The 14,259-nt window shown below is 39.5% G+C and overlaps 1 protein-coding gene across 2 annotated transcripts; it reads right to left on the reverse strand.

The window, feature by feature from the left end:
* Positions 1–5,984: 5,984 nt before the first annotated feature.
* On the reverse strand, positions 5,985–14,245 carry ALG1 (ALG1 chitobiosyldiphosphodolichol beta-mannosyltransferase). 2 transcript variants are annotated; one of them, XM_074280447.1, is made up of 13 exons: positions 13,988–14,245; positions 11,780–11,857; positions 11,556–11,662; positions 10,823–10,971; positions 10,368–10,457; positions 9,888–9,998; positions 9,431–9,552; positions 9,063–9,101; positions 8,389–8,448; positions 7,818–7,928; positions 6,839–6,953; positions 6,371–6,446; positions 5,985–6,165 (listed from the first exon to the last, which is right to left on the reverse strand). In XM_074280447.1, the coding sequence occupies exons 1-13, from the start codon at positions 14,187–14,189 to the stop codon at positions 6,034–6,036; spliced, it is 1,392 nt and encodes a 463-aa protein (XP_074136548.1). In that variant the 5' UTR covers positions 14,190–14,245; the 3' UTR covers positions 5,985–6,033. The 2 variants fall into 2 exon arrangements, with proteins under 2 accessions (XP_074136548.1, XP_074136549.1); XM_074280448.1 differs by having other exon boundaries at positions 13,845–14,020.
* Positions 14,246–14,259: the final 14 nt, after the last annotated feature.

The raw sequence follows: 14,259 nt of genomic DNA on the forward strand, positions 1-14,259 counted from the left end.
AATCATTGCCTGTGACTTTTATTTTTTGGTACTACCTTTATGCAGATTGAAAATAAACTTTTTTTTTCCTGATTATTTCATTTTAATCTGAGTAATTTTTCTTCATCCTAATGATGCTGCATTCTCCAGGCTCTAACCATGCTTCCTAAAACAAAAATGTATATATCACTTCTGTTTTTAAGTAATAAACTAAAGGGAAATGAATAATTTGAATTTCTCATTGTAGTTGTCCTATATGATCCAGAGATCATCCTCTCCCTCATTGGAGTGCTGCAAAAGCTCTCTGCTTGCCAGGCAGATCAGAAGCCTCCAGAGATATACATTGCCTTCGCTGTAAGGAACCCAGACACTTACCAGATGTTCAAAATGGAGCTTAGTAAGTATATTGATATGGAAATGAGAATATCTTTAATCTGGTTGCTTTCCTCAAGGAGACAGACCTAAGATGAATTAAGTATGTACAAGCTAGACTTTTGAGAAGGTAAAAAGCAAGGAGGCCAGAGGAGAGGAGAGAAAAAGAATGGTATTGCTCCAGAGAAATTACTATTGATGAACTGTGCATCCCCTCTGATCCAGCAGTGTTTTTTTTTTTTGTTTGTTTGTTTTTTTGGTTTTTTTGAGGCTGGAGTTAAGTGACTTGTCCAGGGTCACACAGCTAGGAAGTGTTAAGTGTCTGAGAGCAGATTTGAACTTAGTCCTCCTGAATTCAAGGCTGGTGCTCTATTCACTGCGCCACCGAGCTGCCCCTCCAGCAGTGTTTCCACTGGGCTTATATCCCAGAAATCTTAAAGGAGGGAAAGGGACCCACATGAGGAAAAATGTTTGTGGCAGATCTCTTTGTGGTGGCAAGAAACTGGAAACTGGGTGGATGCTCATCAATTGGAGAATGGTTGAATAAGTTATAGTATATGAATATCATGGAATATTATTGTTCTGTAAGAAACGATCAGCAGGATGATTTCAGAGAGGCCTGGAGAGACTTATATGAACTGATGATGTTGAGTGAAGTGAGGAGAACCAGGAGAACCAGGATTTCATTGTACACAGCAACAAGATTTTACGATGATCGATTCTGTGGCTTTTTTTTTTTTTTTTAATATGCTGAGGAAATTGGAGTTAAGTGACTTGCACAGCTAGGAAATGTTAAGTGTCTGAGAGCACATTTGAACTCAGGTCCTCCTGTTTCAGGGCTGGTGCTCTATCCACCGCGCCACCTAGCTGTCCCAGATGTGGCTCTTCTCAACAATGGCCAGTTCCAATGATCTTGTGATGGAGAGAACCATCTGCATGCAGAGAGAGGCCTGTGAGAACTTAATGTGGATCACAACATAATATTTTCAATTCTTTTGTTATTGTTTGCTTGAATTTTATTTTCTTTCTCATTTTTTCCTTTCTGAACTGATTCTTCTTATACAGCAAGAAAATTGTATAAATACATATGCCTAAAAAAAAAAAATTACTATTGGTGGCAATGTTTCTGGCAACAAGACAACTTCCAGACTGCTTGTAGCTGGTGTTAAAGGAAGAAATAACTCAGGGTCTGCTGCCAAGAATCAAGCATAGAAATCTTGTAGGCATTTGAGTTCTACGTTAGACCTTTTTTTTATTTTATTACTTACATAACTAAAATTATGTCTATTCTCCAATATTGAGTCAAACATGTTACATTTTTAAAAAATCCTTTAACCTTTTCTTTCTTCTTTTTTTAAATAGTTTTTTATCTTCAAGATACATGCAAAGATAAGGTTTCAACGTTCACCCTTGCAAAAACTTGTGTCCAAATTTTTCTCCCTCCCTCTCCCCTAGATGGCAAATTGTCTAATATATATTCATCAGAATATACCCCAGACCTCTCTCTGATTCTTCTAGTTATTTAATGATACAACAGCTAAAAAGATTTCCTATTAAGGAATAAAGCTTTTATAAATTCTTTTTTCATTCTACAATATACAGCAGGAAGCAATTATTACACTTGGATATATTTTTAAAAATCTAATCTTACTAAGTGCTTCTACAATTATTGCAGCATTTACCAAATGAAAGTATGTTTGCATTCTACAAGGACTTTAGTAGGAATTAAACTAGGAATAGACACTTCCATGTGTTAGCACCCTCTTTTTAAAGTAGCAGACCCGAAAGAAATAATGAACCTTGACAATAAAAGCATAGCTAATATATTTGATAATGGATCCTCTATACTATGGATTTTACCTAAAATCCAATTTTGCTGGGAAATTAGTAGATACTCTCTAAAGTTATCTAATTTAGTTTTAAAAAATTCTCTAAAGTATTGATATATAGTATTATATATTTTGCAGAACTTTATATAATTTAATTAATTACAAACAAAAAATAATCACAAAAATCTCTCTGCAGTGATCAGAATCTGATGTTTGAACAGCTTAAGGAAGATGGTAATATTTGAACAGAAGTGTCAGTATATAATATGGATGACAAGTACAAAGCACAGAGCTCTACACTGATAGTCCTTTACAAATGTCTTCCTCTAAATCCATGTCTTCAAAGCACCAGTAGAGTAACATATTTTGTGTTTGTTTCTAGGTAAGATTGGGATTGAACGGCAGAAATTTCCTAGTCACAGTCAGAAATTGTTTCCACATGAAAAAAATTCAAAGATTGTAATTCTAAGATTATTGGTGTACATTGTGTAATTATTTCAAGGTTACTAAAAAAATTAAAAAAAGGCTACTTTGTAGCTCCTATATATAAAAAGTTCAATCATTAATCTAATAATAAGGAAAAAGGAAATGCAACATGTAGTTGCTGCTCTATGAGCAACTCTTGTAAATCCAGGAACTAAAAATGAGCGAAAATATAAGTATTTTACCTGTTAATATAAAACTCAGAAGTCCTTTCCTCCCCACGCCCCATGTTAATATTAGCAAACATGATTCATTTCAGCCTCCAAAATGTTGACCCCTGAACTTCCTTTCTCTACTATAACTTCCCCACCTCATTCTGAACATACCTCCTGGTCTCTCCCTGGCTCTCCTTGCCACCCTTAGGGCCTTTGGCAGCTATTTTAAACATGCTCTCACTAGAACCTTGGTACTTTTTGGCCTTTTACTCCCCTATCCATGGTTAGTATCAATAAATTATTTGAGCTTCTGAGCTGTCATGTGTTACAAGGGAAAATCCTAGCCATGTTAAATGTGCTATATTTGTATTATCTGGTCTCAGATGGACCCTTGATGTTTCCTGTGTCCACCCACTCTTCTCTATCCTGGAGATTTCAGATTTTTCTAATGTCTCAAGCACCTAATCTCATCCCTAATTTTTGTTCTTTTACGGTGCTTTCTACTTTCTGAGATAGTCAAGATCACCTGATATGAGCTACCCCAGTGTCCTCCTTTTCCATCTGGAAGAACTTCTGTCTTTTCATTATTTTTTCTCTGACTTCTCAAAGAAAGAGTTCTAGTGATGAGATCCTGCACGGTAGGTGTATGGGCAGAGAGAAAAGAAAGAATTGATAAAATTGATCCCTGGCCAGGTAGGGAAAGGGCTCTGATAAACATCAGTTAAGCTCCCATTCCATCCTCTGTGGAGGTTGTTGTCAGAAATCCTTATGTCAAACCCCCGGGGCCCACTGTCTGTGGATACCTTGCCCTGTCCTACCAGAAATTCTAGCAGTGTCCCTGAGGTTAAATTTCCCCTATAAATCTGCTTAGGGCCCATGCCATGGCTGCTGCTCTCCTTTGGGTCAGTTTGCCACAGCACTCTTTCCCCCTACTCCTCCCCCATGCCAGGTGGTATCTCCCTAACTCCACTCTACTTCTCACCCCCACTTCTCATAGCTAACTCTTTTAGGGTACTAAGTCCAGGATTTAGCTGCCAGCTCAGGGCATGCCCCAGTCTCATGGGGTGCTCCCTTTCTCTTAATTGTTGAGCTCTCCTAAGGAACTTCTTTCACGTGCTCTCCCACTCTATTTCATATTTACCATTCCAAGTGTCTATTGTACCCCTTCATTTTGTCCGCAACCTCTTTCCTAAATAAAGCTACCTTTTGCTAAAGAGTCATTGTATATTCTTCACGTGACCAAACCCCAACTTTTGGTGAATGCCATCATCAGGTGTCTATATCAGCCGCATCATTTTAGTCTTTGAACCCCATCAGTAGGATTTTAGAGTTGGGAGGGACATTGAAGATAAAGCCTACTCCCTTATTTCTTCTTAGAAATTTCCCTCCTAAATATGCACATTCTCCTAAGGTTCTCTACTCAGATTTTGCTTCTGTATTTGCACCTTATTTCTATATTTCCCTTAGCATCAATCACAGTTCACTTAGTTTTTCAATAAAAGTTTGTTGAATTACATCATCTCTTCCAACTACCCTATTTTGGAAATGACAGAATCAGAGGCAAGATTTGAACCCACATTTCTTGGCTACAAGTTTACCACTTTACTCCATTTCACACAATCACATCTTAAGCTAACAGCTCCATGGAGAAAATGGCCAAGTCTAGATCTCCATGACCCCAAGATTTCCAGAGGCAAACTTCCAACTACTTCCTGGAAAGTACTTCAAGGAACCAAGTCTAAAACTTAACGTATATCCCAAAGACGTCAAAAAAAAAAAAAAAAAAAAAAAAAAGTTAATAACTAGCATTTATGTGCTGCTTTAAAATGTACAGTCATTTGTTACATTGTTTGAACTTCATAGCAACTCTGTATGGTAGATCATATTCTCATCACTATTTTTATAGATAAGGAAACTGAAGTAGAGAGAGCGTTTAAGTGACTTACTAAAGATCACCTAGCTAAAGAGTGTCTGAGGCAGAATTTGAACTCAGGTCTTCTTATCTCCAAATCCAGCACTGTGCCACCCATATTTAGCTATCATAACTATAGTGCTTTAAGAATTGCAAAGCATTTTAAAAAATATTATATCACTTGATCCTCACAACAATCTTGGAAGATAGGTGCTGTTATTATTCCTATTTTATCAATAAGGAAACTGAGGTGGCAGTTAAGTTCAGGGTAACACAGCTAGCAAGTATTTGAGCTACATTTGAACTCAGGTCTTTGTGACTTAAGGTCTGTATAATAACTTTTTTATATTAGCAAAAACCTAGAAATTAAGGGGCTGCCTATCCACTGAGGAACAGCTAAAGAAATTGTGATGTATGAATGGATTGGAATATTATTGCATAGTTAAAGTAATAAAATTGACATTTCAGAGAAAACTGGGAAAACCAGCATCAACTTACTACAGCTTGAAATGAGCAAAACTAGGAAATGTATGATAGCATTATAAAAACAACTTTGAAAAACTTGAGAATTCACATCAATGCAATGACAAACTACAATTCTAGAGGACGTAATATAATGAAGCATGCTATCCACCTCTAACAGGGTGATGGACTAGAGATACAGAATAAGGCAGAATTCTTTTGGATATGGCCAATGCAAGGATTTGATTTGCTATTATTTTTGTTAAGAGGGTTTTTAAAATTGTTTTTATTTGGGGATAGAAAATTAAAAATAAATGCTTAATAAAAACAAATTTTTAATGAATAAAAACTTGCTTGGCCAGAAAACCTATTTCTCATCTTGTTTTTCCCTCTATATGAATAGTTTTTACTATCTTCTCTAGCCTTAAAGCATCAAGCGTGGCTAAAATAATCCTCTCCCCTTTCCCAAAATTTCAATCTCCTTACTTGCTATTCTGGTTCAGTGCCCTAATAACCTCTTATACTGCTTATTGTTACTAAATGTATGGGTAATGTTATTTTTTATAACTTGTTCAAGATAATATTTTCTTTCATGAAGCTTTTCATAATCCTCTCTGCAACAATTAGCTCCCTCTCTGAATCTCAAGACATTCTTTTTCCCTCTCTCCTATATTGTCTAATGTATTATACTTCACATGCATATTTCTTTCTTCTGCAAAACGATGGACAAAAATGCAATTTTTTCAACTTTTTATCTACAGCATTTTAGCATAGTGTCTTGTACACAGTAAGTTTTACTTAAAAGATATATTTATTGAATTCAAGTCTTTAGCCAAAGTATTCAAGTGTGAGTAAACAGAGGGAACACAGTCCGTTCCCAACTCTCATCCCAGCGAAGCTGCTTTGATTCCTTAAGATTTTTTCTGAACTGGTTCAATCTGTTATCAGGACTGGAAAATTCTGAGAAGAGCATCTATAAAAGAAAAACAAGAGATGAAACTCCCACCGTATTAGGCTTATTAGTCTCTTCTCTCCCTTTCCTCATCAGGCAGGGAGACCCTAGAAACCTTACTTTCTCTTACCATTCCACTAAGGAATCATTAGCAAATGAGGTCAGATAAGACAAGGATGAGGGCAGAATGCATTGGAATTCAAGAATCGAAACCCAACATCTTTACCTTCAACTGAGCTGCAAGTTCCTCAGAGTCCATAAAGACCATGCCATTTTCTTCATGTTTCACGAGTTCATGTAAACTGGGAAAAAAAAAAAATCATCAAAGAACTGAAACCAGCCTTGGAAGAAGAAAGAATGATTGTAACTTTCTCCCCCCCCATAATGATCTACTTCTAAGGGGAAAGGGAATGAGAAAAGTGTTTTTTTAATTTGTTCACTATAATATGCTGACAAATAGAGGTAAAATTCAACCCTCAAAGACAGTCTCAGCCACATTGGTGATTATTTTCCATGCAAGGTATATTAACTGTATTAACAATGATAGGTATATTAACTGTGAAACAGTGATAGGCTCAGATTGTGTCTGGAGTTCAATTAATCTACAGAAGCTCTAAGTTCATGCAAATGATTCAGGTAACTTTCACGAACCCTGTCCCCTTGCTTTATAACATGCAAATTCTAAAATCCCTACCTCTGAAAATGTATTGCACAAACAGGTAAGCAGCAACCAAACATATCCACCACTTTCATGGGAAGATCCAAGCCACTGGAGGATCTGTGGAGGCAGACACCAAGATCTGCTGATCCTGTCAATGTAGGGGGAAAAGAAACAATTTAAGAAGGTTAAACCAATCTATAAAACAATCCCAAAGGAGCTCTACAGATCTGAACTACTGATTCTGTGGGCAACAGATGGGATGTGGGTTAAAGCAGCAAAGTCTCCAATCATCTTGTTTAAATGTACCCCACAGGTAGTGTTCACAATTAGCATAAGCCATCAAAACATGCTGATAGGCAGAGACTGTATAGGCAACTGAAATTTACAGAGTTAAAATAATCTGTTAAATAAATAATCTACTATCAAATAAATCTATTAAAGACAAAGTCTTTTTCAAAGGCAGAAGAGATTTTTTAAAAAATCTTTGTATTTTTCTACTAAAAAGATACTATTATTTAATGAATAAATTGGTCTCTGAGAAATCTGTGCTCAAAACATCGAACACTGAAATTTTCTTCCAAGTTAGACAGAGAATCCAGCACTAAAAAATCCTACTATGTCAGATCCAGCCCTTTAGTAAAGAATAAAGGAATGGAAGATTTAAGTTCTCTATTTTTAGACAACACATTTTTCTGCACTGGCAGACTGCAAAGCAATTTTTGGCAATGGGGGGGAGAGAAATCAAAGACCTCTCAGTCTAGGGAGTCCCATCTGATACTTAATGAAGCCTTGTTTTATTAGAATTCAGCTACTTACATTCACCCCTCAAGTACTTCTTCCCCAAATTTCCCAAAACAAATCAAGTAAAACTTTAAAAAACTTTTATTTATTTTCACTCAATAGGGCCTTGGTATATGTTTGTAAGCCTCTTCCTTGTTGACTCACCAGTCCTTAATTTCTTAAGTATTATTCCATTTATAGGATAAGCCTATTCTCCATAGGCTGCTCTTACCCAAAAGCAAAGGATAATCTTCAGCTTCTAACCATGGTGTGCAAATCTGAACATGCTTGAGGCACATTTGGCTGATGATTTGGTGATAATGCTCTTTAAGAGGTCCTTTACCTTTGGTGAACAGGAAAATATAAAATCATTGTTCTTCAGTCTTTCCCTGTTCCTTGCAATCATAACTCAAAACCTGAGCAACCTTCAACCCTATATTAGCAACCTACATTAGAAATAACCAGTCCCTCTCATGGAAACCTATTACTCTATAGGCCTCAGCTTGACAATCCAAGTCAGAATCCTTTCTTGCTCCCATTCACAAATGAGATGAAAAACCCATGACCCTCAAGAAATTTAAGAGGCTTTCTTCCATCTCACTACCATTAGTCAGTAAGGAGGTGACAGTTTGATCAGGCATCCCACGAAGCAAACAACTGATCCCTTTTAAATACCCACAAGATGAACTTTTTGAAATAGAATCCAACATAGCTTCCCTACTAATCTCTTTTACAATTTTAAATACTACCTGACTGACATTCACTCTGCCCAAAGATGAGGATGTAAGAAAAATACAAGGCACCTGTTATCACACAGACTAGAGAAGGGAGGTTTGTTCCATCAATGATCCATTGTTCAAACCCTAAAGAATCAACAAGCGTAATCAGGTATTTGAAGTGAAAAGAAGTAGATGAAACATTATCCCTCCCAACCAACAACAAGAAATCAGAGCCCAAAGAAAAACCTAAATCCCAGGAAGTAGTCGTCCTGTTCCTTCACTCTTTAAGTCTGCTCTTTCCTGAGAAGGAGCAAAACTTTAGAAAGGAGATGTGACTCAAAAATGGTTTGAGAAAACCTTCCCAGCAGAAAGCAATGGGTCTCTTCTACTTATTTAAAAGCAAAGAGAATGTGTCAGCAGGAAAAGGATAGTCAGGCTCCAAACACAAGAAGCCAAAATGCCAATCCTGGTCACTAGATCTCCTGACTAGATCACAAGCATTAGATTATAGGAATTGAGATAGAGGATCACAATATTTACTTGATTTTGAGCCTATGGCTCAAGTTGTTTGATTTGGGATTCTAATCCTTGAAGTGGTATCATAGGTCCAGAGCCAAGCAGTTCAGTAAGAAGATACCCTCCCTCCCAGTCTTTGACAAACACTACTCAAGAGAAATGTGATGCAAATGGAACAAAAATAGCTTTATTCTAATAGTCCTGGATAAATATGACACCCATGATCACAGAAACACACCTACTTTCTAAAGCTTTCAGCAAGATGGAGAAATCTTCATCTTCTGAAATGAGAAACAAAAACAGCATTTAACCAGTCAGGTCTATTTCTTAATGTTACTTGCTTCACTTGTATTTTAGGCAGTAGGAAAGACTGGAGCTCTAGAAAGATATTATTCTTGTACTTCTAAATAGGATACAATGTTCTTCCCCATTTCTAACCTGGTGATCCCATTGACTATAATATTACTTATGCTTAAACATGAAATAATAAAATAGGAAGTAGGCTCCTCCTGTCCCATCTGCCGCGCCCCCCCAAAACCCTCAGTATAATAAGCACTTAAGAGTCAATACTATAGTGTCCAGAGTATCCAGTTCAAAGAGACCTCAAGACCTGTCCAGCTTGTGCTGCTGACCAGCAAAGCTGGTCGCCCTTCAAGTTGTGTCACCTTCCTGTTCCTAGGATTGAGCTCAGTAAATGCAGATCTCTCGAAGGCTGGGTCCAAGGGTTCTGTGCTAAACAGAGACGGAAATAAAAACATTATCAAATGCTAAAGATCCAATGCTTCCTTGATGTGGATGGAGTCTCTGAGAAATCAGAAACCTCCCTGTACCATTGTAACTAGAACAATTCCCCATAGAGAGAACCTGGGCCGGGCACTCAAGCCAATAAGGGTCTTCCTTATCTTTAAGGATGTTATCTCCCAAGTGACATTTCTTGTCATCAAAACCCCCAAAGATAAAGGGGGAGAAATGTTGACACTTTTTTCACCCTATCTAAATTCTCTTAAATTATGCAAAGATTATAGGCTGAAGTGAGAAAACTAATATTTGGAATATAGTCAACATACCTTGCTCTGAATGGGGAGTAGGTCTGGCCCAGCTTCATAAACAGCTGATGTTGTGTCTCTAGGGGAGTATTTGTAAAAAACGATGCTGGCTTATCATAGACAGTCACAGCTCTGCAACAAGATCATTGAGAAGCTCTAAGGACCAAGGAAGTCTAGAGACGAAGAGGATAGGCTCAGGGTCCAAGAATTCCTTTTTCTTTCCTACTCTGGAATTTTAAAAAAATCTTTAAAATTTTTTTATTTTTTCAGAGCTCAGAATTTTTCACAGAAACCTCCAGAGATGTTTCAAGATAAATTAAACCATCTGAATGGATGAGAAAGATTTACTTACTGCTCCTTCTGTATATTACTATAACTAGTAAACATACTCTAGTGCCTGCAGTTTTCAAAATCTTTTACAAACATTCCTGAGCACATAGTTCTCCACATGGTGAACCTTTTCCCTTCTTCCAATCCTGTCTCTCCAGGTGCTTTGCATACCTTATATTCCAGTTTTTTGCCAAATCTTCTCTCATCGCATTGGTCACACACAAGTTCAGATCTGACAGGCGGCCACAGAGCTTTTCATACCTGGGAAAGATACATTTATCACCTTCCTATGCAATGCCTGATCCCTCACCACCATGACTACTAACCAGTGAAAAAGCATTAAAGTTCTGTAATTAACTACTTCAGGAGACTGGGCACTGAATGCCAAGAGTCACTTTATCCAGATCTCAGGTATCCAGACCTGTGTAGATGCTATTCTGGAGCCCTAAACAGTAAATTTTTTTGATTCCTCGTCTAACCCTTCCTCAAACCAACATAATAAATGAACTTTGTCATTCCCTTCTGCACTCTTGCTCCTTTTTCAGATATCCTCCACCTGTATCCAAAGAGTCTAGTTTATCACCTTTCATCCAAATCCAGTCCCAAGACCCTGCTGCTCCACTCACCACTTAGCCAACTGTACAAGAGGATGGGCAAAGCCATGTGTCAGACCCAAGATGGTATAGCCATAGTTGTGCCAGTCAATGATCAGCTTGCTTCCACGAAGACAACACACAACCCAGCACACAGCAATGCTGGGGAGCCCAGGTGGATTCTGTGAAAGAGATAGAGTCAAATCAAAGGCAAGAAACTTTGAATTTCAGGGCAAGAAAACCAATGGCAGTACTTTCACATAACCCATACCCAATTTAAACTGATCCCATAACCAGGGAACAGGCTACTTTAACAATGACCACTGTGACTGAAGGGGAAAACTCCTCAAATCTCTCCTAGAGATGATCTTTATGGAGAAGATGCCTGGAAGTGTCATAGGTGTCCCAAATCTCACATTCCTAGCTACCTTTAGTGTTACAAGGAGGGAGCAAACTGACCAAGACAGGAGGACAGAAATATCAGAGAAAAGAGCTGAGAGATTTAGTGGATTATCCCAACCTCTCCTATAAAGGGTCACTTTCACACTCATGGGCTCATCTCAGAACTCACACGTACATAACCCAGGAGGGAACACAACCCTCAATCATAAAGAAGTCCCACTGACAATGTTGCAACATTAAAGGACTGAAGAAGACAAAATAGGAAGAAAGCAAAAGATTGTTACAGAACTATAATCCCTTGAAACCCAAATCATTGTTGGTAAGTGATGTAAAGTAACATTTCATATGAGGAGCAAACACCTACCTGGAGTAAAATGTAAACCACTGGAGAAGTCTTTAAAAGCAAGGTATAAAGAAGGAGCACTGCCTGGATGACCACTTTTATGCCATACTGAAATATATGGGGACCAACTGAAAGTCAAAGAGCAATAGTAAGAATCAAACATAATTTGTTTTTTCTTGCACTTTTACTCTACTTGTCTCAAAAAGAAAAATTAAAAACAAACAAAAAAAATGAACAAATCTCACCTGGAATTCGATTAATTTCAGGCATGTGCAAAATATGAATTCTCTTATTGTTTAAGAGTTCACCATGAGGTTTGGAGCCTGAAAGAGAAATCATGGTAAAGTCCAACAAGGAAAGAATAAAGATGACTCCTAAACCCCTATTTTGAAGCTCAATCTAACCCTAATACTCCCCTAAACTTCAGGCCAGAATGACACCTCCACTTACATGTCCTGCCAACATCTCCCATTCAATATATTCAAATCCAAATTTATCATCTTGCTATAAAACCAGTCCTATTGATTCCCTTATCTACCATTCTTTTAGTTTCTCAAGCTTGAAAATGCAGTCAATCAATAGATCCCAGGCCAAGCCCCTCTTGGTCCTTGTTTGGACCCTGATTGGCTCAGACTGAATGTAAACAGCAATTGTTTCTATTTTGGGCCAGAAACCCAGAAAGTCTTCCCCATTCGGACTGATTTTTTTTTTTTTTTTTTGACTAAGTAAAGGAGGCCATTTTCTACCTCATTTCTTAGCTATCCTCAATCACCACAATTAGGTGTTGACTCAGTCAAACTAAGTCCTGTTAAACGGCTTAGTTTAAAAAGTCCGGGGTCTCCCACTGCATCCAGGGCCATCTCCAGTCATCCTGATCTATATCTAGTCACTGGATCCAGGTGACTCTGGAGGGAAATCGAGGCAGGTGACCTTGCCCAGCCCTCCTTCACTTAAATCCAATCACTTGCGTGCCATGGTAACACCTTTCTGATGCCGTGGTTCTCTTGGAGACAAGCAACAACCTGGCCTGGATCAAATCCTACCTACTGTAGTAAGCCTTACATCTCTCTATTGCCAGGGCCTTTCCTCTCCTTCCATTTGCACTGTACATATTTTATATACGATTTTTCACTAGTTTTCCCCTCCCTCAGAATGTGAGCTGTTGGAGGGCATGGGATAGGTTTTTGCCTTTGCATCCTTAGGGCTGCCACACTCAATAAATTCTTGTTTCTGAATCTCAAGCACTGACCCTAGTGATCGGTATACAGCAGGAGACTAATAAATACTTAGGAACAAGGACTGGACCTGTGATTGCATGGAGTCCTTCTCTACTATTACAGGGATGCAACTTTTTAGCACCTTACAGTCTCTGAGTTACCTAAAGCACCTAGGTTATTTAGTCCCAGAGTAGCATGTTTTTAAAAAGGCCTTGAAAAAAGCAAAACCAAGTCTTCCCGGCTTCACGACCAGTTCTCTATCCACTGTGCCATTCTACCCCAGCTTATTTGCAGGAGGTCCAGAGGTCTAGAAGAAGATCCCCGGGACACTAGGCTGAGGATGCGTAGGAAAATGTAAGCAAGTCAAATGAGATGAGCTGACACAGGGAGGCTGCAAGCTGCCTGCATGGAGGAAGCACTCAATGAGATGAGATCAGAAACCTGCTTAATCCTGAAAGAAATACTCTGCTGCTCCAAGAGCTCCCCAATGCAGCACTACTGAACTCTCCGATCTTTCCCAGCTGCCGGGTTTCACAAAATACAGGATAAACAGAAATGGACCACTTACTTTCCCCTTCCACTTGTGCCTTGAGCCTCTGTACAGTTCCCCAGGTTTGTAACAGACTCTGCCCTATTCCACCTCCCCTCCCCCCCCTTAGTCCATTTCCACCTGTCAGCATTGTTCATTTCCTCCAAAACCCAGCCCAACTGGTTTCTCTCCATGAAGATTTCTTCATTGATCTGTTTCAGGCCCAGGAGGGAGCCCCCGCATCCCAGTGTCCCTCCATCTATCCTTTCTGACTTGTCTGAATGCAATCGTTTCCTCACTTGTATTACAGTTACCGTGTGCCACCTAGTTAATTTCTACACTAAACTGTAGGCTCTTTAAGGGCAGAGGCTATAAACCGTGAGACAGAAGTCATTATTTGTTCAGTCGCAGTGAGTGTTCGTGCAGAGACTGAGGAGTTAGCTAAGAGGCAGGCCCCTCCCCCCAACTCCAGAGGTCCAGCGCCTCGGATCCGTCTCTGAGTGAAACAGACAAGGCCAAGGAAGGGCCCGGCTGACCCGACAACACCCGTTAAGAGAGTCGCACCAATGAGAATCCGCGGGGAGAGGGCCCGAAGTACGTGGGGGGCTGCCCGGAGGACCGGTCTGAAGCGGGTGGCGCTGCACCTCGGCACCTCAAGGGAAGGCGAGGAGCCCAAAGGCTTCGGTTTTACGCCCCTCAGCACTCACCACTGTATCCCAGCAGGGTCACATCGAAGTCGCGCTGGGCCAGAGACAGCGCGTGGTACTGCATCCGAGGACTCCGGCCCACGTCCCCGAGCACCACCACACACGCGCTCCGGACTCGAGGACGTTTCCGGGCCCGCCACACGCGCAACAGGGACCCCAAAGCCACAGCCAGCAGGATGAGAACCAGGCTGGAGGCAGCCATTTTGGCCAGCCTACGGAAGTCACATGCTCGTGTTTCTGTTCCGTTCTGCGCAGGGGTGGGGCAAGGAGGG

Source organism: Sminthopsis crassicaudata, chromosome 1 (assembly GCF_048593235.1).
Source record: "Sminthopsis crassicaudata isolate SCR6 chromosome 1, ASM4859323v1, whole genome shotgun sequence".
Taxonomy (NCBI): Eukaryota; Metazoa; Chordata; class Mammalia; order Dasyuromorphia; family Dasyuridae; genus Sminthopsis; species Sminthopsis crassicaudata.